This window comes from Oncorhynchus mykiss, chromosome 1 (assembly GCF_013265735.2).
Source record: "Oncorhynchus mykiss isolate Arlee chromosome 1, USDA_OmykA_1.1, whole genome shotgun sequence".
Lineage (NCBI taxonomy): Eukaryota > Metazoa > Chordata > Actinopteri > Salmoniformes > Salmonidae > Oncorhynchus > Oncorhynchus mykiss.
The window spans coordinates 9,480,480-9,505,439 of NC_048565.1; the positions used below are offsets into that span (position 1 = coordinate 9,480,480).

Genomic DNA, 24,960 nt, shown 5'->3' on the forward strand with positions numbered 1-24,960 from the left:
TACACTGTTGGAGAAAAAGGATCAGACTTCTCTATTGAGAGACAACAATTTGTAGAGGGCGTTCTGGCTCAGCTTGGGGATATCTCCCATTCCAGGGCCTCATCACCAATAGTATATGAGTTCCCCTGTCAAATTGAGGACAGCAGAAGTAAGGCCACAGCTTCTTTGACCAGTCTGTTAGATTGCATGAAACAACTCTCAAGTGAGGAATTCAAGAGAGACACCACTCAAGCAGTGAGTGAGTTCCTAGTTAAAAAGTCCAACAGTAGCTTACCGAGTGCACAGCCTGCTTATTCTGTAGCATCCAGGTCTTGTTCCATTCAAAACCAGAGAACCTTGTCAAAGGATATTTGTGCGGATTCTGCTGCCTTTGGCATCATTGACACATTTGTGGAAGACCTGCAGAGCTCGGCGCAACCTGCAGAAGTAGAGGAGAGAGAACCTGACCTCCAGGAAAATGCACAAAAGCGAAAGAGCAGGATCTGGTCTGCTACCACTAGTTTATATAACAATATTAAGAAGACATTAAAGGACTTCATCATTCACCAGCGGAGGTCAGACGTGCAGAGAAGAATGTCTAGCCATACACCCACAGAGGACTCTGGACATCTTGTGACTAAGGAGTACCTTGGTTTGGCAAGCCAGAACTTGACGCAAGCTAGTAAGAGTGTGCCTCACTTGCCCAGTTTGAACCAGGAAGTGACTCTACACATGGGTGTCAGCGAGAGTTCAAAACTTCTCTGGACTGAAACAGACGAGGGTCTAATGAACAATAGTACCAAACAGGTCATTTCAACAATCTTGACCTCATGCGAGGATCAGACATCAAATGCACCTTGCTTCTCCACAGTAGGAAAGAAAATATCTGATATGTCCCTTGAGGTCAACATATTGGTAGGTGGTGTTCTGTCTCAGCTGAATGACATCTCCTTGTCAAGGTCCCCAACACCATGTGAAGACATGTTTGAACGTCTCCAAGGTTCTCCTGAGCGAACCTCTCCAGTAAGTCTAGATTGCAGCACGGCTGCCTCCAAAGGCATTGCATCTTCCCACAGTCTTTCAACAAAGAGCCTCCAAAAACTTTCTAGTCATGAGTTCCAAACCAAAGCTGAGAAAGGAGTGAGTGAGGTCCTCTCTAGATCATTTAACATTGTGGAGGAAGGTACAACAGATAAGTACCTCCAGTCTGTATCTACATCCACCACATCTACTGATATTATACAAACCATAGTGAAAGATCTGCAGGAGCTCACCCAGACCACCCAATCATCTGACATGGTATCTGGAACCTCCCTGCTCACCACTGGACAGGTTTCTGAGAAAAGAATCTGGTCTGTTGCTCGTAACATCTACTACAGTCTGCAAAGTAAGATTACGGAGTTTCTCAGAAAAGATCTTCAAATGTCAGACACAACACTTGGTTCAATCCCAATATTTACATATCAAAGCAGTCCTGCTTCACAAAGAGCAAGTCTCTGCCATCTTGAGGTCAACCAGAGCAGTGTTACACCTTGTGGAAACGATGCCTGTGTGGACATTCCGCACAAATTACTACCTAAAACCACTGAGCTCTCAGGATCCATGCTGGAGGATATTGGCACGATCCGTTGTAGGAGTGCTGACAGCCAAAATACAAGAAATACCTCTTCTTCATGCTCCTCCATCTCTCTAACACCTACTTCAAAATTAAAGCAGTCAGAATGGGACTTCACCTTGCCCGGTACTCCCATCCCCACTGAATTATCTGCTCAGAGTGACTTTCCCATTGTAAGAAACATGATCATTCAGGACTTGTTTCACACAGAGAACTTACTTCCCCCATCCTTTGTGGACAAAGTCAGGCAAGCTGCTGGGGTGGTAGTGGACGAAATGGTGGAAAGTGTTGAGAACACACAGGAAGATGGACAGGGTGCTTTTCATCCTGACAACCTCCGATCTGCTGTTAGGAAATTGAGAAAAATAATTTCCACTGGGACCATCCACATGTTCAGTCATGAATTTGTGGATAAAGTGATAGCCCTTCAGGACAGCCACAGCACTCCACAGGTCTTAACATTGGCAGCAGCCAGAAGTGCTTCAGACTCCATTCTTTCAAGGCTGAAATGGGGAAAGGAACAATGTGCCATATCCAGGAAGCTCTCCTCTCAGCTTCTCCAGATATTTGCCGAAGAGACAGTGAAGGGCTTCCTAAAACAGTGGTTAGATGAGTCTGAAAATATCAACATTGATGTTTCAGTCCAGAATGAACCAAGCACCTCTACTTGCATGGTCTTTCCTATCCAGCTCAATCCGAGCAAGCCAGAGGATAGTGACACAATGAATCAGCTCACGAAAGTCATGGTCAACCAAATGATGGATGCCTTATCAGTTGGCTCAAGTCATCAAATGATCACCAAAGCCAATGCCAAATGTTCTTTTGAGTCCGGTACCAGCATGGCCACCAGAGACATTGTAGAAGGGATGTTGGATTTGGTAAGGGATAGCACCAGCAGTACTGGAGAGCAGATCCCCATCTTCAAGTCCAAGAAAAGCAAGAAAACCATGTTCAGCAAGATATGCTTTAACATAAAGGTATAGTACAAGTACAGATTTTTCATGAATAACACTGCTTTTGAATGTATGAGATATTATTTGTTTATATAATTCAGTATTTTAGCATTGTATTGCCTTTTTCCAGTTGATATACTGTACTTTAAGATATATAACAGTTTGTTTTAATGTGCCTTTTCCCACCAACCAGGGTTCCAAGAAAGTTAGAAAGGACCACTGTCCTCAAAAGTCTATGGAGTACCAGCCTCAGAACACTTCCCCTACTGTGTACTTTACAGGTAAGCCCTGCTGCTGCTCATTCAAGACTAAGATATTATTACTTTAGCGTTCAACTAATTCATTTGGAAAGACATTGCACTCTGCTCTGAATTGTTACCCATGACATACTGGATGGTCTTTCTTTGCAGAGTCGAGGACAAATTCTCATGGCTCCTTTGCTCCAGAGGGAAATGACATCGCATATTCCTTCCCACCTGAAGAGAAGAGTCGCAAACCCTCCCTTTTCACCAGAATGTATAGAGCCATCACTAGAAGCTTCTCCAACCCAAGATAATTTTCCTCATTAAATGAGATTGCATTCATTTGTTGTCATATGTTGACTGTTTTGCTAGCACAGACTGTAATATGTTCTGCGATTCATCCACATGCATTGAGGAGTATACCACCTCAGTCACAGGCTACATCAATAAGTGGATCGACAACGTCGTGTCCACAGTGACCGTATGTACATATCCCCGACAGAAGCCATGGATTACAGGCAACATCCACACCGCGCTAAAGGCTAGAGCTGCTTCTTTCAAGGAGCGGGACACTAATCCAGACACTTATATGAAATCCTGCTATGCCCTCAGACTAACCATCAAACAGGCAAAGTGTCACGCCCTGACCGTAGAGATCTTTTTAATTCTCTATTTGGTTAGGTCAGGGTGTGACTAGGGTGGGCAATCTAGGTGATGATAAGCCAGTGATATAGAGACATTAGAAAAGGTTTGTTTTCAGTGGTGCAAAGTACTTAAGTAAAAATGATTTAAACCGTTTTGGGGGTATCTGTACTTTAACTATTTATATTTTTGACAACTTCAGTACATTCATAAAGGACAAAAATGTACTTTTGACTCCATCCACTTTCCCTGATACCCAAAAGTACATTTTGAATGCTTTGTATGACAGGAAAATGGTCCAATTCACACACTTATCAAGAGAACATCCCCTACCTCTGATCTGGCAGACTCAATAAACACAAATGCTTAGTTTATAAATTATGTCTAAGTGTTGGAGTGTGCCCCTGGCTATTCTTACATTCAAAAAAAGCAATACAATTGTGTTGTCTGCTTTGCTTAATTTTTAAAATTATTTTTACTTTTGATACTTGAGAATATTTCAAACCAAATACTTCCCAAGTAGTATTTTACTGGGCAACTTTCACATTTACTTGAGTCATACTGTTTACAACTGACTGATTGAGGACTTTTTCCACCACTGTTTGTTTTGGACATTTATTTTTTATCAAATGTATTTGACAGGGACAATCTACTGTATTTCTGTAAATGTGCCAGATTTAGCCAGCTGGCTTTGTGATGTAACAAAGGTAGCTGATGATGTAATGAAAACAGACAGTTAAATATGTGTGTGTAGAACTGTTGCACATTTGCTCTGGAAATGAGGACCAAACCTACTCGTCAAAAGGAGTGAATTGCACCTCCAATTGAAGTCAATAATAAGGTATGGACTCATGCCAATACAGTCATTATTTATATAGCTCTGTAGCTTGCAGTATTTTGAAGGAGATAAGCAAGGGAAAATGATGCTTTGGTTAATATTTCTCACGTGAAAGGAAACATGACCATGCTAACTGAAAAATGGATACATGAATATTGGTCAAATGTACCTACATCTTCTGAAGCTGTGTTGGGCCTACTTGATAATTAAAAAAAAGTCACATAGACGATGTCCATAAATTAGACAACAATACTGAACAGTTGTAGCCCGTTGGTAGTGGTAGGCTTCTGGCTGTGATCTCTGACCACTGTAACAGTGAATAGTGGCAATTTACCCGCGGGGTATAGGCTTGTTTACTAGGCTAACTAGTGCATTGGGGTGGGCTATGTGCAGCATGGGCATACAGGAAACCACTCTAGCCACTTAACTCACCTTGGCCACGAGCTCTATAGTTTACAGCTATTGCATCACCTACAAAGCATCAACTGAATGTTGAATGTCAGGTATTTTAATTGTCTGTATTGTCTACTTGTTAAATGTTTGTAAAGTCTTCATTTGTAATTGTTTGTAATGTCTTATCAATTGGTGTTGGACCACAGGAAGATTAGCTAACGTTATAGCGTTAGCTAATGGGGACTCTAGTAAAGATTCACAAGACTGTTCACGGATTCACATTGATCACAGAATCGGATTGATAATCTTAATTCGAAATTTGAGTTTTTTACTGGACAACCAACACTTGACAGATGGGCTAATCCATAGAAAGAAAATGTGATCTTGGATCTTGAACTCCCCTAGCTACATTTCGACTTAATGTTCAATATTACTAGTGGCACTCTGTCCTTACGAACAGTAAATCATTGGGTCTGACTCTTTTGATTTAATGCAATTTCATCATCGATAGTGAAACAACCACCACATAATCGTCAACTCCCCCCTACAAAACATGAATTTATTTGTGGTTTATCCTCTAGCTATTAGGTATTAGGTGTGATCCTGACTTGGAATGGCCACGAAGTTACACATTGTTTTAGGAAACATGAATTTATTTGTGGTTTATCCTCTTTAGCTATTTGGTATTAGGTGTGATCCTGACTTGGAATGGCCACGAAGTTACACATTGTTTTAGGTCCAGTTAGTTTGGAAGTTGTGGTAAATGGGGGAGTGTGAGCGCGTGTCATGAGATGCTGCAGGTGTTGATATGGGGATGGATAGGCTACCACTGCCTTTAATTACTACGCTCTGCCTGCACCTACCTCAACTGGTACTCTGCTGCCTCGCTGTGGTGAGAGCACTAACACACTGAACATGATGGACAAGGATGCTCCATATAGCCATCCATCACTGTCCAGGCTGTGGATGTAATACAGAATGTAATACAGAATGACCAGATATGGTTTGATATCTCTTCTGAAACTGGGGTGGGGTTATTGAGTTCAGGGTTGTGTAATGGTTGCTTCCATGTCAGTCCTCAAAGATGAAATTGCATAGAATCGAATGAATCACATCCAATGATTTCCTGTTTTGGACAATGTTTTGAAAATGATTCTCCATAGCTGCCATACCTGTGTGATGTCAAAGTGTTACAGAATTCCCCGTCCTTATTATAAACTGTGATTAAAACTATGGAGTTCATTGGCCTACAACACATGTGTGTACGTATTTGACCTTAAAATTATATTGCTAGATGGAATAAAATAATAAGGTAGGCCTAAACTGTAATAAGATGTACTTTAAAGATACTATAAATAGCAGGAGACATACCTGGGTTCTAGACTGGTATTTAGGGCAAGCATTTTAGGATTATACATATGGTTAGTGTCAACTTCTACTTACACATTAAAGCTCAGCCATGTTGCTACATGTTTACTCATTGACTTCAAGTAGAGCATTGTTTGTGAATCTGAATAAAAGCCTAATAAAAGTGTATCGCCCCCAGCTTGGGCAGCACTGCTACACTGCTTTTTTGGGCTAAAGGTGTTTGTGACACGTGCATGTGTTCCAATGATGTCATAATTGTCTGTAGGTTCTATGTTGCCTATCAACTTGGCTGTCCTTCAGAAAGTAGATAATACTTGTATTTTCAAACAATTAATAAAAATACTAGCAACAAAACAAACTAAATAGATTTAATCCATTAATATGATATTGCCAGATGGAATAAAATAACAAGGTAGGCCTAAACTGTAATAAGATATATCTTATAGACTGCTTCAGTCCACCACTGCGACTTGTATGCTCTAGTCGGCTGGCCCTCGCTACATATTCGTCGCCAGACCCACTGGCTCCAGGTCATCTACAAGTCCATGCTAGGTAAAGCTCCGCCTTATCTCAGTTCACTGGTTACGATGGCAACACCCATCCGTAGCACGCGCTCCAGCAGGTGTATCTCACTGATCATCCCTAAAGCCAACACCTCATTTGGCCGCCTTTCGTTCCAGTTCTCTGCTGCCTGTGACTGGAACGAATTGCAAAAATCGCTGAAGTTGGAGACTTTTATCTCCCTCACCAACTTCAAACATCTGCTATCCGAGCAGCTAACCGATCGCTGCAGCTGTACATAGTCTATTGGTAAATAGCCCACCCATTTTCACCTACCTCATCCCCATACTGTTTTTATTTATTTATTTTTATTTTATTTTTATTTTTTTATTTATTTTTTTTTTTTTCTGCTCTTTTGCACACCAATCTCTACCTGTACATAACCATCTGATCATTTATCACTCCAGTGTTAATCTGCATAATTGTAATTATTTGCCTACCTTCTCATGCCTTTTGCACACAATGTATATATAGACTCCCCTTTTTTCTACTGTGTTATTGACTTGTTAATTGTTTACTCCATGTGTAACTCTGTGTTGTCTGTTCACACTGCTATGCCTTATCTTGGCCAGGTCGCAGTTGCAAATGAGAACTTGTTCTCAACTAGCCTACCTGGTTAAATAAAGGTGAAATAAAAATAAATAAAAAAAAATTGGAAAGTATTCAGACCCCTTGACTTTTTACACATTTCATTTTTTACATTACAGCCTTATTCTAAAATGGATTACATACAACATTTTCCTCATCAATCTACACACAATATCCTATAATGACAAAGCAAAAACAGTTTTTTAGACATTTTTGCAATTTAAAACGGAAAAAAACAGAAATACCTTATTTACATAAGTATTCAAACCCTTTGCTATGAGACTCGAAATTGAGCACCGGTGCGTCCTGTTTCCCTTGATCATCCTTGAGGTATTTCTACAACATGATTGGAGTCCACCTGTGGTAAATTCAATTGATTGGACATGATTTGGAAAGGCACATACCTAAGGTCCCACAGTTGACAGTGCAAAAATCTATTTTAATTCCAGGTTATAAGGCAACAAAATAGGGAAAATGCCAAGGGGGGTGAATACTTTCGCAAAGCCACTGTAAATGGTTCAGTTCACATAAACAGTCATTATTTTCAGTTTGAGAGATCATCCCGGGCTTTGCCCCGTCTGCTGTAGCTGAGATGTCCCTGGAGGACATAGAACAACAAGACTATGATGTTTCTGACACTGAGACAGTCAGGTAAGGCCACTTACACTCTGTCCAGTTAGATATTTGTGTGGAGATTAAGAGAGAGAGACTACTAAGAAAGAACTTGTTATGGGGCAGGTCAGGCGTCATTCATGGAGTCATTTGTAGGGTCAAGTCCCCAGCCGATCTATTTGAACCGCTCATTATTTGTGGCCATGTATTAACTACTAAGTGAGTCTTTGACATGAAGACAGTGGTTAGATTCTGCCATTGGGACTGCTCTGATGTTTCCATTCTCTCCTGGTTATGACCATAGAGCCTTGTCCCAGTCTCTAGACCTGCCTGTCTGTGTGATGGATGACCACCTGACCTCTGAAGCTGTCAATGAGATGGTAAGTTGACCTTGTCATTTCATATTACAACATTAATCCAATAAAATGTTATAGTGATGCTATCATTGGCAATGTTGACGTACCACAACCATCTCTGTTGTGTTTCAGTTGTTTAAATTTGTCCAACGTTGCCAATGCTCCTCCACTCTAACGGTTCATAAGTTCTTTCAGTATGATATTTGTTGTATATGTTAAGTTTGACTCTGTTGGTGCCATTATTTGAGACTCATAATGTTTATTTCTACCAGAAGCAAAGCAGCACTGTGGAAACCACAGAAGAAGAGAGCCTCAACAGTGCAAAAAATCTTGAGTCTTTTTCACTGATTATCAACTTCCTGCAGAACCTAACTGAGGAGTATGTTCTATTTTCTTTGGTACAGTACTACTATCAAACCTGTAAAGGATTGTATGAAAGCAGATTCATCAACTACATTTCCATTGCGGAAAAAGTTACATCACACCACAATGTTGTCAAAACAATTGCTACAAAGCATGTGTAAAATACTGTTTAATCTGATGACTCTACTGACCGACATTTCTGACAATATTAATACTATTAATATGAATAATTCATATGAATAATTTTCAGGCAATGGAGTAGGATTCGTAATGGCATTTCTGACCCGGTAAGATCTGAAAGCTTCTTTAGAATACAATGATCACTGAATGTTTAGCCTTGTTCATAAGCTTTTGAAAGACGCACTATGCAACATTTTAAAACACTTCTTCTGTTTCTGGAATACAGCTGACAAAACAACAGCTTGCCGGCTTGTGTCTGAGGATTGTCCAGTTTTTATCGGACAAGCTGATGCAGATCATCATCCCAGGTCTTTACGAACTACTGGGCATCCAAGATGCTGCCTCCTCTGCATTGTCACAGAGATCTCTCACAGCGTCACTCACCAGTCTGTTAGACGATAAGGTTAACACCAAGCCCCGCGTGAGATTTACTGAGGCTGGTGTACCTAAGAGGCCAGGCAGTCGAAAGTCTTACAATAGCTTTCGCATCCCGACTCCCTACCCTTCCTCCAACTGTATGGATCAGGAAGAGGAAGAAGAGCAGGAATCACAACAACCTAAGTTCAAGGAGATGTACCTGACTAAGGAGATGGGCAGTCTGGGCAGTGGAAGCTACTGCCCAAAACCATTGCCCAAGCCAGCCATGAGGTATGTCTGTAACCATTCTTCAATACTGCCTTTTATTTATGATTGTCCTTAAACAGTATTTGATGTTTATAGCAATTTCACATTTTTTTTAGAGTATAGATATGGCCATATAAAGTTGAATTCTGAGTTTACATACACCTTAGCCAAGTACATTTAAACTCAGTTTTTCACAATTCCTGACATTTAATCCTAATAAAAATTCCCTGTTTTAGGTCAGTTAAAATCACCACTTTATTTTAAGAATGTGAAATGTCAGAATAATAGAAAAAGAAAGAATCATTTATTTCAGCTTTTATTTCTTTCTTCACATTCCCAGTGGGTCAGAAGTTTACATACACTCAAATAGTATTTGGTTGCATTGCCTTTAAATTGTTTAACTTGGGTCAACTGTTTTGGGTAGCCTTCCACAAGCTTCCCACAATAAGTTGGGAGAATTTTGGCCCATTCCTCCTGACAGAGCTGGTATGACTGAGTCAGGTTTGTAGGCCTCCTTGCTCGCACAAGCTTTTTCAGTTCTGCCCACAAATGTTCTATAGGATTGAGGTCAGGGCTTTGTGATTGCCACTCCAATACCTTGACTTTGTTGTTCTTAAGTCATTTTGCCACAACTTTGGAAGTATGCTTGGGGTCATGTCCATTTGGAAGACCCATTTGCGACCAAGCTTTAACTTCCTGACTGAAGTCTTGAGATGTTGCTTCAATATATCCACATAATTTTCCAGCCTCATGATGCTATCTATTTTGTGAAGTGCACTAGACCCTCCTGCTGCAAAGCACCCCCACAACATGATTCTGCTACCCTGTGCTTCACGGTTGGGATGGTGTTCTTTGGCTTGCAATCCTCACCCACCCACGGCTGTGTGGTCCCATGGTGTTTATACTTGCGTACTATTGTTTGTACAGATGAACGTGGTACCTTCAGCCATTTGGAAATTGCTCCCAAGGATGAACCAATTATTTTTCTGAGGTCTTGGCTGATTTCTTTTGATTTTCTCATGATGTCAAGCGAAGAGGCACTGAGTTTGAAGGTTGGCCTTGAAATACATCCACAGACTCAAATGATGTCAATTAGCCTAACATAAGCTTCTAAAGCCATGACATCATTTTCTGGAATTTTCCAAGCTGTTTAAAGGCACAGTCAACTTAGTGCATGTAAACTTCTGACCCACTGGAATTAAGATACAGTGAATTATAAGTTAACTAATCTGTCTGTAAACAATTGTTGGAAAAATTACTTGTGTCATGCACAAAGTAGATGTCCTAACCGACTTGCCAAAACTAGAGTTTGTTAACAAGGAATTTGTGGAGTGGTTGAAAAACGACTTTTAATGACTCCAACCTAAGTGTACGTAAACTTCCGACTTACAAATACAAATTACTTATACAAAAAAAGTACTCTAATGTATCATATTATTTGACTTTAAAACAGTATAATAATTAATTTAATAAAATAATTTAGTCTTTTTTTTTCTTCTCCAAACCGACAGAAGCTTTTCTCTTATCTTTCTGTAATGAAAAGAACTATAGAAGTTGAATAAATTATTATTTTTTATTATTAGATGTGGTTGACACACCTCCACCACACTAAGGTGTTTTCCCAGAGCAAAAGCAACGATTCCCCCACTATTTTCAATGGTGCAGATGTGTTTGACACTCCTCCACCAGAGCAACGTTCCTCACAGCCGTACATATTATCTGTTTGACTGTGATGATTTCTGTTTTTTTTTCAAGAACCTCTCTGTCTGATGTGCAGAAGAAGACAACCAACTCTGACTCGCTACAAGTCCTCTTAGGTATCTCAGAGGACACCCTCGTCACCTGTGTGCAGGACAGCCTGCAAGGTTCTCTCTCCAAACTTGCATGCATGTCCAATTCTCCATCTGGAAGTGCAGGCTCTCCGAAGATGACCCCTGCTGTAATGGCAGAAGTGATTAAAGATGTCAAGTCGGCCGTATCAGTGGTCGTTAAGAGTGCCTCCGCTAGCCAAACCTCTCAAGTGACACCGGTAAGGGGAGACTCACAGACCAAGGTGACTGAGAGCATGGTGAGAGAGCTGGCTGCTAAACTTGAAAAAGTTGACCAAGAGAGCAAGAGTCTAACAGGGCAAGTCATGACCATGATCTCTGACACAATGGTGGCTTTTGTTGACGAGAACGAACAGAATTTGCTGGAAGATCTGAAGGACAAGATCACGTTTTTGGCATCGCATGTTGGCTTCATTGACGATCTTGATGCCCTGATAAGGAAATACGAGAGCAGCTACAATATTGGTGAATCTGGTTCCTCCTGCACGCTCACATCTAAGAGCATCCAAAAACTCTCCAGCCGGGAGTTTCAAACATCAGCAATACAAGCAGTGAGTGGAGTTCTTGCCAAAAAAGTCAGTAGTTTGAGATTTCCTAGTTCAGTCGTTCAGTCTGAGTTAACAGGTGCTGTATCAGGTCAAACATTGTCTGGCATTGTAAAGACGGAGTCAATTCACCCAGTGGGCTCAGCAGCGTCAGTAGTTGTTAAGACTTTCGTGTCAGATATGAAGTCCTTGGCTGAATCTGAAGAGAGTCCCCAACAGAAGAGTGCCTGGTCTGCTGCTGTTCACATTTACCACAGCATCCAAAACAACTTGAAAGATTATTTCGGCAAGCTTCAGAGATTTGCCCTAAAGAGCATTGTCACATCTGATGACAACATCACAAATGCTGAGTTTAAGGAGGCAGTTCCACTTCCTTGCTTAGACATGAAATATAGGCCCAGTAAGAGTGAGCCTCAGTTGCCAGAGTCCACTGGTGAAGTTACTTTACAAAGAGGCCTAAGTGAGAGCTCAAAACTTCTTTGGGCACAAACTGAGTCAGAAGAAAGCAAGCTCCTTCTGACAACTTGCACCAAAGAAGTCATCTCAGAGCTTCTGGTCTTGTACAAGACTGAGATGTCAAAGGAGGACCCCCTGTACACTGTTGGAGAAAAAGGATCAGACTTCTCTATTGAGAGACAACAATTTGTAGAGGGCGTTCTGGCTCAGCTTGGGGATATCTCCCATTCCAGGGCCTCATCACCAATAGTATATGAGTTCCCCTGTCAAATTGAGGACAGCAGAAGTAAGGCCACAGCTTCTTTGACCAGTCTGTTAGATTGCATGAAACAACTCTCAAGTGAGGAATTCAAGAGAGACACCACTCAAGCAGTGAGTGAGTTCCTAGTTAAAAAGTCCAACAGTAGCTTACCGAGTGCACAGCCTGCTTATTCTGTAGCATCCAGGTCTTGTTCCATTCAAAACCAGAGAACCTTGTCAAAGGATATTTGTGCGGATTCTGCTGCCTTTGGCATCATTGACACATTTGTGGAAGACCTGCAGAGCTCGGCGCAACCTGCAGAAGTAGAGGAGAGAGAACCTGACCTCCAGGAAAATGCACAAAAGCGAAAGAGCAGGATCTGGTCTGCTACCACTAGTTTATATAACAATATTAAGAAGACATTAAAGGACTTCATCATTCACCAGCGGAGGTCAGACGTGCAGAGAAGAATGTCTAGCCATACACCCACAGAGGACTCTGGACATCTTGTGACTAAGGAGTACCTTGGTTTGGCAAGCCAGAACTTGACGCAAGCTAGTAAGAGTGTGCCTCACTTGCCCAGTTTGAACCAGGAAGTGACTCTACACATGGGTGTCAGCGAGAGTTCAAAACTTCTCTGGACTGAAACAGACGAGGGTCTAATGAACAATAGTACCAAACAGGTCATTTCAACAATCTTGACCTCATGCGAGGATCAGACATCAAATGCACCTTGCTTCTCCACAGTAGGAAAGAAAATATCTGATATGTCCCTTGAGGTCAACATATTGGTAGGTGGTGTTCTGTCTCAGCTGAATGACATCTCCTTGTCAAGGTCCCCAACACCATGTGAAGACATGTTTGAACGTCTCCAAGGTTCTCCTGAGCGAACCTCTCCAGTAAGTCTAGATTGCAGCACGGCTGCCTCCAAAGGCATTGCATCTTCCCACAGTCTTTCAACAAAGAGCCTCCAAAAACTTTCTAGTCATGAGTTCCAAACCAAAGCTGAGAAAGGAGTGAGTGAGGTCCTCTCTAGATCATTTAACATTGTGGAGGAAGGTACAACAGATAAGTACCTCCAGTCTGTATCTACATCCACCACATCTACTGATATTATACAAACCATAGTGAAAGATCTGCAGGAGCTCACCCAGACCACCCAATCATCTGACATGGTATCTGGAACCTCCCTGCTCACCACTGGACAGGTTTCTGAGAAAAGAATCTGGTCTGTTGCTCGTAACATCTACTACAGTCTGCAAAGTAAGATTACGGAGTTTCTCAGAAAAGATCTTCAAATGTCAGACACAACACTTGGTTCAATCCCAATATTTACATATCAAAGCAGTCCTGCTTCACAAAGAGCAAGTCTCTGCCATCTTGAGGTCAACCAGAGCAGTGTTACACCTTGTGGAAACGATGCCTGTGTGGACATTCCGCACAAATTACTACCTAAAACCACTGAGCTCTCAGGATCCATGCTGGAGGATATTGGCACGATCCGTTGTAGGAGTGCTGACAGCCAAAATACAAGAAATACCTCTTCTTCATGCTCCTCCATCTCTCTAACACCTACTTCAAAATTAAAGCAGTCAGAATGGGACTTCACCTTGCCCGGTACTCCCATCCCCACTGAATTATCTGCTCAGAGTGACTTTCCCATTGTAAGAAACATGATCATTCAGGACTTGTTTCACACAGAGAACTTACTTCCCCCATCCTTTGTGGACAAAGTCAGGCAAGCTGCTGGGGTGGTAGTGGACGAAATGGTGGAAAGTGTTGAGAACACACAGGAAGATGGACAGGGTGCTTTTCATCCTGACAACCTCCGATCTGCTGTTAGGAAATTGAGAAAAATAATTTCCACTGGGACCATCCACATGTTCAGTCATGAATTTGTGGATAAAGTGATAGCCCTTCAGGACAGCCACAGCACTCCACAGGTCTTAACATTGGCAGCAGCCAGAAGTGCTTCAGACTCCATTCTTTCAAGGCTGAAATGGGGAAAGGAACAATGTGCCATATCCAGGAAGCTCTCCTCTCAGCTTCTCCAGATATTTGCCGAAGAGACAGTGAAGGGCTTCCTAAAACAGTGGTTAGATGAGTCTGAAAATATCAACATTGATGTTTCAGTCCAGAATGAACCAAGCACCTCTACTTGCATGGTCTTTCCTATCCAGCTCAATCCGAGCAAGCCAGAGGATAGTGACACAATGAATCAGCTCACGAAAGTCATGGTCAACCAAATGATGGATGCCTTATCAGTTGGCTCAAGTCATCAAATGATCACCAAAGCCAATGCCAAATGTTCTTTTGAGTCCGGTACCAGCATGGCCACCAGAGACATTGTAGAAGGGATGTTGGATTTGGTAAGGGATAGCACCAGCAGTACTGGAGAGCAGATCCCCATCTTCAAGTCCAAGAAAAGCAAGAAAACCATGTTCAGCAAGATATGCTTTAACATAAAGGTATAGTACAAGTACAGATTTTTCATGAATAACACTGCTTTTGATAGTATGAGATATTATTTGTTTATATAATTCAGTATTTTAGCATTGTATTGCCTTTTTCCAGTTGATATACTGTACTTTAAGATATATAACAGTTTGTTTTAATGTGCCTTTTCCCACCAACCAGGGTTCCAAGAAAGTTAGAAAGGACCACTGTCCTCAAAAGTCTATGGAGTACCAGCCTCAGAACACTTCCCCTACTGTGTACTTTACAGGTAAGCCCTGCTGCTGCTCATTCAAGACTAAGATATTATTACTTTAGCGTTCAACTAATTCATTTGGAAAGACATTGCACTCTGCTCTGAATTGTTACCCATGACATACTGGATGGTCTTTCTTTGCAGAGTCGAGGACAAATTCTCATGGCTCCTTTGCTCCAGAGGGAAATGACATCGCATATTCCTTCCCACCTGAAGAGAAGAGTCGCAAACCCTCCCTTTTCACCAGAATGTATAGAGCCATCACTAGAAGCTTCTCCAACCCAAGATAATTTTCCTCATTAAATGAGATTGCATTCATTTGTTGTCATATGTTGACTGTTTTGCTAGCACAGACTGTAATATGTTCTGCGATTCATCCACATGCATTGAGGAGTATACCACCTCAGTCACAGGCTACATCAATAAGTGGATCGACAACGTCGTGTCCACAGTGACCGTATGTACATATCCCCGACAGAAGCCATGGATTACAGGCAACATCCACACCGCGCTAAAGGCTAGAGCTGCTTCTTTCAAGGAGCGGGACACTAATCCAGACACTTATATGTAATCCTGCTATGCCCTCAGACTAACCATCAAACAGGCAAAGACTATATCTATAAGCCTCATCAAAAGGAACGAAATTCTAAGTTGTCCGCATTGTTTCAGGCATCATCCGTTCCAAAGTCTCATCTTGTTCACTGTAAAAAATAAAAAATTAAATAAGAGTTCCTTTTTGGACAATTCCAGGTTGTCCCTCCTTGTTTCAGTATGTTTAATCTGCCTAATGACCAGGATCCTGGTGTCTACCCAATGTGCTGAGCACTCCTCCTGGACAGAGTCCGCGCTACATTCAGCTGCTGCAACCATGGTCTCTGTGTGAAGGCACTGTTAGAGAGTCAATCAACCAGAACAAGGTTAGGAGACCAAATCTGTGTCCTAGCATTGTGAAATACTGTATATGTAATGGCCTCAATACATTAATGAAGTGCCCTTACATTCTATCCTCTCCCCATACTGAAACAACTTGTTAGGGTGAACCAATAAGACTGACACTATATACCTTCTAAGCATGATAGTTGGCTCATGATTTGTTTCAAGACTTGTTAGGGTAAACCAATAACAGCTTCTAACCCCAAGTCATAAGACTGCTGAACAGCTTCTACCCCCAAGTCATAAGACTGCTGAACAATTAATCAAATGGCCACTGGACAAGTTCAACTGTTTTATTATTTGTTACTTCAGTTTATTAGGTAAATATTCTCTTAAACTCTTCTTGAACTGCACTGTTTGTTAAGGGCTTGTAAGTAAAGTATTTCACGGAAAGATCCACACTTGTTGTATTCAGCGCATGTGACAAATAATGTTTGATTTGATTTGATTTGACTATGTACCTTCTAAGCATGATGGTTGGCTCATGATTTGTTTGTACTGAAATCTATTCAGGGAGGATAAGGGTATATCATAGGCAGTGATGTAGTGGTAAAACCATTGACTGGTAAATGCTGATTGCCGTTCAGGATTAAAGAAGTAACGCTCCCTCTACTTTCAATGCATCTTCCACAAAAGGTGGGTAAATGCTTGCACAAAATAAAATAAAAAGTGTGTAAACAGCTTTTACATGTGTCCCCCCCCCCACCACCACTGATTATAGGAGGCTTCTTCTGACAGTATTCACACCTTTCATAAGAAACCTCCAGAGAAATATTCATATTCACCGTAGCTGCCATTTAAACTTGGACTAACCTGGCCAAGGCCAAACAGTATATGGCGTTTTCTCTGGGTGTGCGGTCGCAGTGGAGAGAAAAGGCCTCCAGTGAGGTGGTGAGTATCTGGGCGGAGTTTGGCGAGGCAAACACAGGTCTGAGATTGGTGTCTCTGGAAATGGGCGGGAGCGGGACTCTGCTCCTCCATTGGTTGCTGTTCTGATCCCCACTCTCATCCTCCTAACATCCCTTCCCATCCCCTCTTCTTCTCTCTTTCATCCCTCGTGGCCACAGGGTGTAGCTTCGGTAGTTGAAGAGGTTTATCCTGGGATGCCAGGGCGCGGAGCGGGCAGGATACATGAGATGGGCAGTTGATGGGGGTCAAACGTCGAGAGGAAGTGGACATCACCCTGATACCCGCCTTGGCCTCACTCCTCCTGGGCTTGGAGGACATCTTGGGGAGGGTGAAGCCGTCCACCAGGACCGTGTCGCCCACCCTGGTCCTGAACGGAGCCCTGTTTAGGCCCATGCAGTGCCTGGATGCTGCCCTCCTCTGCCCCAGCCTCACCCAGCCCTTTATCTGGAGGTATGTCCGCATGGGCAGGGCCATACCTGGGAGGACCACCACAGAGCACAGCTTGGTGGCCAGGTGACTCACACACTCCCTGTGGCCGTATTGAAGGGCGATCCTCAGGGGGTCGCGACCCTGGGGATCCCGACAGGCAAGGGTCAGAACGCTGCTGGCAATAAAGAGTTTGAGGATGGTGAGCTGGCCGCGCTCGATGGAGGCGACAGCGGGACACTTGGCGACGTCGGGGTGGGCCGTCTGGTGGCACCACTCACGGTAAGGGTGAACCCCCACCGGCTCAATGACACGCACCCCCCTCTCCAGCAGCCAGCCGGCCAGGTCCAGGTGGCCCAGAGAAGCAGCGATGTAGAGTGCCACCCGGAGCTGGAACCTGGAATAATACAGAATCAATGTATTTATATGTATTTATGTATTTATTTATTTATTTTGTCAAGTTCACAAGATACAGTGGGTTATAAAACAGTACAGTAAAATGCTTACTTGCAAGCTCTTTCCCACAATGCAGTATTAAATATCAGGGTAAGAGAAAAAACGTATGAAGGAAAAAAACACGAGAATATAAGCTATATACAAGGTCAGTACCATTATTGTAAGCTATATACAGGATCAGTACCATCATTGTAAGCTATATACAGGGTCAGTACCATTATTGTAAGCTATATACAGGGTCAGTACCATTATTGTAAGCTATATACAGGGTCAGTACTATCATTGTAAGCTTTATACAGGGTCAGTACCATTATTGTAAGCTATATACAGGGTCAGTACCATTATTGTAAGCTATATACAGGGTCAGTACTATCATTGTAAGCTATATACAGGGTCAGTACCATTATTGTAAGCTATATACAGGGTCAGTACCATTATTGTAAGCTATATACAGGGTCAGTACTATCATTGTAAGCTATATACAGGGTCAGTACCATTATTGTAAGCTATATACAGGGTCAGTACCATTATTGTAAGCTATATACAGGGTCAGTACTATCATTGTAAGCTATATACAGGGTCAGTACCATTATTGTAAGCTATATAAAGGTTCAGTACCATCACTGTTGATAGTAAGTCTATCATACAGTTCAGTGTGTAGATGTGTATTCTGACCTCCTCACAGGTCTCTCCCTAGACAGGTGTCGTTGGACAGTCTGTGTCCCAGGAAGCAGCCTCTGAGGAACTCCGCCCACCCATCCCAGGTGTCCAACCGTAGAGTAGCCCCTGGGAGACATGCAGGTTGTCCTCCTGGTTTCCATGAACCAAGAATGTGTTACATCCATAAGGTGTTGAGCCAGAGGACCATTGATCTACTGCACAAGGAAGGCCATACCCAGGTCAATGGCGTAGTCGTGCAGCCGGTTGCAGTCGTAGAGTTGCAGGCCGGTGGGAGAGCTCAGTCTGAAGGAGCTGACGGGAAGCCCACACTGCTGGGACACCAGGGTCATGAGCCTGGCCACAGACGTACTCAGGAGAAACACAGTGCCCAAGACTGAGAGGGTCTCCCCCTTCACGGCACTGAACACACGCACCACCGGCTCCCGCTGAAGTATAAGACCATGGACATACAGTAAATTCACTTGTTTTACATAAATACCTATGTTGTGTTTATACACCGAGTAAACAAAACATTATGAACACCTGTTCTTTCCATGACAAAGACTGACCAGGTGAATCTAGGTGAAAGCTATGATCCCTTAATGATGTCACTTGTTAAATCCACTTCAGTGTAGATGTAGGGGAGCGGACAGGTTAAAGAAGGATTTTTAAGCCTTGAGACGATTGAGGCATAGATTGTGTATGTGTGCCATTCAGAGGGTGAATGGGCAAGACAAAATATTTAAGTGCCTTTGAACGGGGTAGTAGGTGCCAGGTGCACCGGTTTGTGTCAAGAACTGCAATGCTGCTGGGGTTTTTCACACTCAACAGTTTCCTGTGTGTATCATGAATGGTCCACCACCCAAAGAACATCCAGCCAACTTGGCACAACTGTTGGAAGCATTGGAGTCAACATGGGCCAGCATCCCTGGGGAACGCTTTCAAACACCTTGTAGAGTCCATGCCCCAACGAATTGAGGCTGTTCTGATGGCAGAAGGCAGGGTGCAACTCAATATTAGGAAGGTGTTTCTAATGTTTGGTACACTCAGTATATATAAGTTAGGAGTCATATAATTACAGGGGTAAGATGAAGTGGCTCCTTTGCACTGATCTTAGGTCTGGTTTGTGTTTTTACTGCTAATGGTAAAGGTTAGGATTTGGTGAGAGTATGCTGATCCTAGATCTGTGCCCAAGGGCAATTTCTATCCAGAGACAAATCAAAGGTCCATGCTATTTAAATTTATAATCTACCACCATCTCGTGGCTCAAACTTGTAACAACATTTTCTAATTCATGTGCTGTACTGAGTTTTGTTCTATCACATTGAACACTAATCTGGGTGCAGATTAAATTGAACACTAATCTGGGTGAAAATTAAATTGAACACTAATCTGGGTGAAAATGAAATTGAAGACTAATCTGGGTGAAAATTAAATTGAAGACTAATCTGGGTGAAAATTAAATTGAAGACTAATCTGGGTGAAAATTAAATTGAACACTAATCTGGGTGAAAATTAAATTGAAGACTAATCTGGGTGCAGATTAAATTGTTAACAGAAATATTATGAATATGTATTTCAATGAACCCAAAGGGCCTCTTCTTCTCCTACTATACGGCCTGCTGTGCTCTACTGTACTCTGCTGTACTCTGTCTGCTGTGCTCTACTGTAGTCTGCTGTAGTCTGCTGTAGTCTGCTGTGCTCTACTGTAGTCTGCTGTAGTCTGCTGTGCTCTACTGTACTATACACCACTGTGTATACAGACTCTTCAGATACTGTTAGCGAACACCAGACTGAGGTCGAGGCGATTACATGGGGAAAAGGTTTATGACTGTAAGGGTGTTTGGTACAAAGGCAACACTACATCGGGCCACATTTCAGCTCTATCCCAGGTCAACCATACAATACTATAGATTTCCACTCTAGTCAACCAGCAAGAAGGAGAGACAGACAGAAGGTCTGGCTTTGACTATGTCAATGATGGGATGTGTAAGTAAGGAACACAAATAAACATTATTCTGATGGTTACATTTGTACTTAGATACATAACCACTCTCCTCTGTTAGCAAATCTTCCACAGAACTTTGTGGAACAGAGTGAGTTCTGTCCCTGTCTGGCTCTGGACATGTACCCACGGACCTCTGTACAACAACACTTCACACTCACGAAGCAGTGTTCTTACTAATCAATCACTCTACCATAACCATGGTCTCGGTATAAAGCAGTGTCCTTACTAACCAAATACTCTACCATAACCATGGTCTTGGTTGAGCAAGGGCAATATTACTTTAAGTCTCAAGCAGGGTGACCTCAACATTCTATATATCACCATACTATATACCACCACACTATACAGTGGGGCAAAAAAGTATTTAGTCAGCCACCAATTGTGCAAGTTCTCCCACTTAAAAAGATGAGAGAGGCCTGTAATTGTCATCATAGGTACACTTCAACTATGACAGACAAAATGAGAAAGAAAAAAAATCCAGAAAAATCACATTGTAGGATTTTTAATGAATTTATTTGCAAATTATGGTGGAAAATAAGTATTTGGTCACCTACAAACAAGCAAGATTTCTGGCTCTCACAGACCTGTAACAACTTCTTTAAGAGGCTCCTCTGTCCTCCACTCGTTACCTGTATTAATGGCGCCTGTTTGAATTAACTAAATCACCTAATCATACTATATAACCATACTATATAATCATACTATATAACCATACTGTATAATCATACTATATAACCATACTATATATCACCACACTCTATATCACCATAATATATATAATAATACTATATAACCATACTATATCACCATACTATATATTACCACACTCTATATAACCATACTATATAACCATACTATATCACCATACTATATATTACCACACTCTATATAACCATACTATATAACCATACTATATATTACCTCACTCTATATAACCATTCTATATCACCATGCTATATATTACCTCACTCTATATAACCATACTATATAACCATACTATATATCACCATACTATATACCACCATACTATATATAACCACACTATATCTGAAACACTTTATGTTAAAAATAGTATGAAGCTGTTTCAAGCAATAGCCAGCTCACTTTGATATGCATTTTCAAGCACGGGTAGAAACAGCTAGGTGTTCGGCTGGTACCTTCAGCAGGCAGCAGATGGCACTGCTAGGGGTGATGCCAACGTCTGTCAGGACCCAGCTGTCCCGAAGGATGGCACCAGCATAGCTCAGCTCCAGGAAGTGCCTCACCTGCTTGTCGTCTGACCGTTGCACGTGGAAGTAATCCTGCCAGAGGAAGAAGATTGGAAACACAAGGAGACGTAATTGAGTGTCCCATACAATCAGAGTGAGAGGGCTCAACACTGATGGAGCCGTAATGGAGGGTGTCCCACACAGACACCCATTATGGAGGGTGTTCCACCAAGACAGATGTCAATGTTTACCATACAGTAATTGTAAAAGTGTCCAAATGTGTACAATTAAGAAATAAGGCCCAAGGAGGTGTGGTATATCAGAGTGCAGTGTGTGTGTCGTGTTGAAGTTTGTATCTAGAGTTTGTCTGAGGAGACCATTCTGGGGAGGGCCAAGGAGAGAAAGGAGACAGGGTGGCATTTGGTGGGTCTAAGGAAGTGCCAGGGGGGGAAGGGAGGGAAGGGAGACTGGGACGTTTGGTGGATCTAAGGAAGCCTCTCTGCAAGGGGGAAGAGGCGAGGGGGGGGGGGGGCATAGAAGGGCCAGAAGTATACAGAATGGTGTCGTCGGCCCAAGAATTGAACCCTGTGGCACCCCCATAGAGACTGCCAGAGGACCGGACAACATGCCCTCCGATTTGACACACTGAACTCTGTCTGCAAAGTAGTTGGTGAACCAGGCAAGGCAGTCATTAGAAAAACCGAGGCTACTGAGTCTGCCGATAAGAATATGGTGATTGACAGAGTCAAAAGCCTTGGCCAGGTTGATGAAGACGGCTGCACAGTACTGTCTTCTATCGATGGCGGTTATGATATCGTTTAGTACCTTGAGCCTGGCTGAGGTGCACCCGTGACCGGCTAGGAAACCAGATTGCACAGCGGAGAAGGTACGGTGGGATTCGAGATGGTCAGTGATCTGTTTGTTGAATTGGCTTTCGAAGACCTTAGATCTATATCCATCCTGCCCTGCCTAACAGTTTGGGTCCAGGGTGTCACCCCCTTTGAAGAAGGGGATGACTGCGGCAGCTTTCCATCCTTGTGGAATTCAGACGATATGAAAGAGCAGTTGAACAGGCTGGTAATAGGGGTTGCGACAATAGCGGCGGATAGATTCAGAAATAGAGGGTCCAGATTGTCAAGCCCAGCTGATTTGTACGGGTCCAGGTTTTGTAGCTCTTTCAGAACATCTGCTATCTGGATTTGGGTAAAGGAGAAGCTGGGGAGGCTTGGGCGGAGCTGTTGGCCGAGGTTGGAGTAGCCAGGAGGAAGGCATGGCCAGCCGTTGAGAAATGCTTGTTGAGGTTTTTGGTTATCATGGATTTATCTGTGGTGACTGTGTTACCTAGCCTCAATGCAGTGGGCAGCTGGGAGGGATGCAAACAGGCTCACATGAAACCCTTCATGAAGACAAGTAGCCTAGTGGTTAGAGTGTTGGACTACTAACCGAAAGGTTGCAAGTTCAAATCGCTGAACTGACAACGTACAAATCTGTCATTCTGCCCCTGAACAGGCAGTTAACCCACTGTTCCTAGGCCTTTAATGAAAATAAGAATTTGTTTTTAACTGACTTGCCTTGTAAAATAAAAATTTGAAGCAGAGCTTAATTTGTAAATTGGGAGGTGCCAGAGGGGGGGTTCTGTGGTACCAGAACTCATGAGAAAAAAGATCACCTATTATAATAGAGCATTGAACGCATATCATCACATTTGAGTAGAGTAGAGCCATTTACAGTAGGTGAACACATGGGGAACATTTTTAGTAGCCTAGGGTCTGGGAAAGTGTTGGCCTTTTTAAAACCGCATTTCGTGCAATTCTACATCCTTTTACATGACTGGAGACTTTGGCATTATCTTTTTTTTAATCCGCACAAATGAGCGAAATGGCAGGCTACTTTGACACTGACAAACTTAGTATCTGAGATCAATAAAAACGACCTTGTCTTGAATCCATCAATAGCCTATAGGCCTAGGTTTGTGGAGAAACATATAGTAGGCTACAATATGAGGAGGAAATTAGTCCTAAAAATGCTTTCCAGTTTCACTGACTCACCCAATGATGCGCAGCTCACTCGCTGGAGATTGTCGATGCGCTCGTGTCAAAAGCCTATCTCTCCCTCTCTCTGTTTTGTAAAACAATGTTTGGGCTTTGATCAAATATTTTGGTAGTCTACAGCATAGTCTTATCTTTTCAGCAAGAGTCATTGCTTTTCAACCTGTGTTTTCCCTCGATTGTATTTGAAATATTGCAAAAGGCCTGTTTTGTCTGCGTGCTGTTTTTTCACTGACAGATTTGCCTCGCGTTCCCGACTGTAGGCTATTCTTTGTTATTGGGCTACAATCCGCAGCTAGGCTATTTAAAAAAGAAGCTATTGGTCCTCTGTAGCTAAATTATAGGGTTTCTCATGACGTATTAGGCTATTCTGAATGATTTAATTTATTTCTGAACAGACAGCAGTAATTCCGTAACTTTAGAAAATTCCTCCAGAACCCTTTATGCAGCTATGATTCTATAAGGAAACAAATGATGAAGTGCAACTCTGGAGAGATGAGGGGGCAGGATAATTGACGAAGAGGCAACTCGAATGAACTTTGATCGCTTTTATTATAATTGTTACATAGCAAAAAGTGAAAATTATTTTTCATGGCACGAGAGGTACCGGATTCGGCCAAGTAGGTTCCGGAACAAAACAGTCCAGAACGGAACGGTGCCGGATCCTGTTCTGGCATGATCCTGCTCAAATTAAGCACTGATTTGAAGTACCTAGGCCTCTACCTGCTGAGTATAAAGATTATTAAACTAGATTCAGTGGGCTTGTCATTCACAGTACTGATGAAAAATCAAGTATATTTGATCTAAATGTGGATATACGAGGCCATCTAGTGGTCACCGGATTTATTTTAAAATTCATGCAGGCTATCTTTGCACTAGCATGTGATGCCATATATTTGACGCAGGTATTTATTTTTCAACATGTATTGTCATTGACTGGAACAAAATATAATTGTATGAGCTATGCCTCTGTGTCCCGGCGTTGTTGTACCCCTCTACTATCTGGCTTGGTGGGGCGATCTCGTTCTGCATGCCTGCTTCACTGAGATACAATGTGTCGTCATGCATTTGTGCATGCACGCTGTTAACGGTCATACCCGTCTTGCTAGCTAATTTAGCTAGCTCATCAACCAGTATTTTATTATCTTTTTCTGCACGATAGCACTTATTAAAGCCTTGAAACTCATGGGGACCCCACTGTTACCACGGGTCATCGA

At 42.4% G+C, this 24,960-nt stretch overlaps 4 protein-coding genes and 1 long non-coding RNA gene across 6 annotated transcripts in view; 3 read left to right on the top strand and 2 right to left on the bottom strand.

The window, feature by feature from the left end:
- The window catches only part of LOC118936718 (protein ANKUB1-like), a 57,902-nt gene extending 40,793 nt beyond the window's left edge, over positions 1-17,109 (bottom strand). Inside the window, exon 1 of one of the 2 annotated variants that reach the window (XM_036933493.1) lies at positions 16,842-17,109. In XM_036933493.1, the coding sequence (XP_036789388.1) occupies positions 16,842-17,009 (168 nt within the window). In that variant the 5' untranslated portion in view covers positions 17,010-17,109. The remainder of the gene's footprint in view (positions 1-16,841) is intronic. The other variant, XM_036933547.1, reaches the window with a different exon arrangement.
- LOC110510917 lies at positions 560-3,131 on the top strand. Its single transcript, XM_036933405.1, has 3 exons — positions 560-2,571; positions 2,741-2,828; positions 2,958-3,131. The coding sequence occupies exons 1-3, from the start codon at positions 574-576 to the stop codon at positions 3,101-3,103; spliced, it is 2,232 nt and encodes a 743-aa protein (XP_036789300.1). The 5' UTR covers positions 560-573; the 3' UTR covers positions 3,104-3,131.
- Positions 8,471-9,042, top strand: LOC118936730. Its single transcript, XR_005034212.1, has 3 exons — positions 8,471-8,526; positions 8,761-8,797; positions 8,917-9,042. It is a non-coding gene; the product is annotated as an uncharacterized LOC118936730 (long non-coding RNA).
- Positions 12,842-15,800, top strand: LOC118936706. The gene is made up of 3 exons (XM_036933356.1): positions 12,842-14,853; positions 15,023-15,110; positions 15,240-15,800. The coding sequence occupies exons 1-3, from the start codon at positions 12,856-12,858 to the stop codon at positions 15,383-15,385; spliced, it is 2,232 nt and encodes a 743-aa protein (XP_036789251.1). The 5' UTR covers positions 12,842-12,855; the 3' UTR covers positions 15,386-15,800.
- Positions 17,034-24,866, bottom strand: LOC118966297 (protein ANKUB1-like). Its single transcript, XM_036989297.1, has 5 exons — positions 23,744-24,866; positions 21,592-21,788; positions 18,715-18,925; positions 18,503-18,605; positions 17,034-17,760 (listed from the first exon to the last, which is right to left on the bottom strand). Exons 2-5 carry the CDS (start codon positions 21,601-21,603, stop codon positions 17,034-17,036), a joined length of 1,053 nt encoding a protein of 350 aa, XP_036845192.1. The 5' UTR covers positions 21,604-21,788; positions 23,744-24,866.
- Between the last annotated feature and the right edge of the window lie 94 nt (positions 24,867-24,960).

What these genes read in the sequence shown, in the direction of transcription:
- LOC110510917 (XM_036933405.1), top strand. Translation starts at nt 574, where the DNA reads ATGTCTAGCCATACACCCACAGAGGACTCTGGACATCTTGTGACTAAG. An exon ending in AGATATGCTTTAACATAAAG is followed by an intron (nt 2,572 to 2,740) that starts GTATAGTACAAG and finishes CCCACCAACCAG; the next exon opens with GGTTCCAAGAAAGTTAGAAA. An exon ending in CCCTACTGTGTACTTTACAG is followed by an intron (nt 2,829 to 2,957) that starts GTAAGCCCTGCT and finishes CTTTCTTTGCAG; the next exon opens with AGTCGAGGACAAATTCTCAT.
- LOC118936706 (XM_036933356.1), top strand. Translation starts at nt 12,856, where the DNA reads ATGTCTAGCCATACACCCACAGAGGACTCTGGACATCTTGTGACTAAG. An exon ending in AGATATGCTTTAACATAAAG is followed by an intron (nt 14,854 to 15,022) that starts GTATAGTACAAG and finishes CCCACCAACCAG; the next exon opens with GGTTCCAAGAAAGTTAGAAA. An exon ending in CCCTACTGTGTACTTTACAG is followed by an intron (nt 15,111 to 15,239) that starts GTAAGCCCTGCT and finishes CTTTCTTTGCAG; the next exon opens with AGTCGAGGACAAATTCTCAT.
- LOC118966297 (XM_036989297.1), bottom strand. An exon ending in CGACTACGCCATTGACCTGG is followed by an intron (nt 18,606 to 18,714) that starts GTATGGCCTTCC and finishes CATGTCTCCCAG; the next exon opens with GGGCTACTCTACGGTTGGAC. An exon ending in ACCTGTCTAGGGAGAGACCT is followed by an intron (nt 17,761 to 18,502) that starts GTGAGGAGGTCA and finishes GTATTATTCCAG; the next exon opens with GTTCCAGCTCCGGGTGGCAC.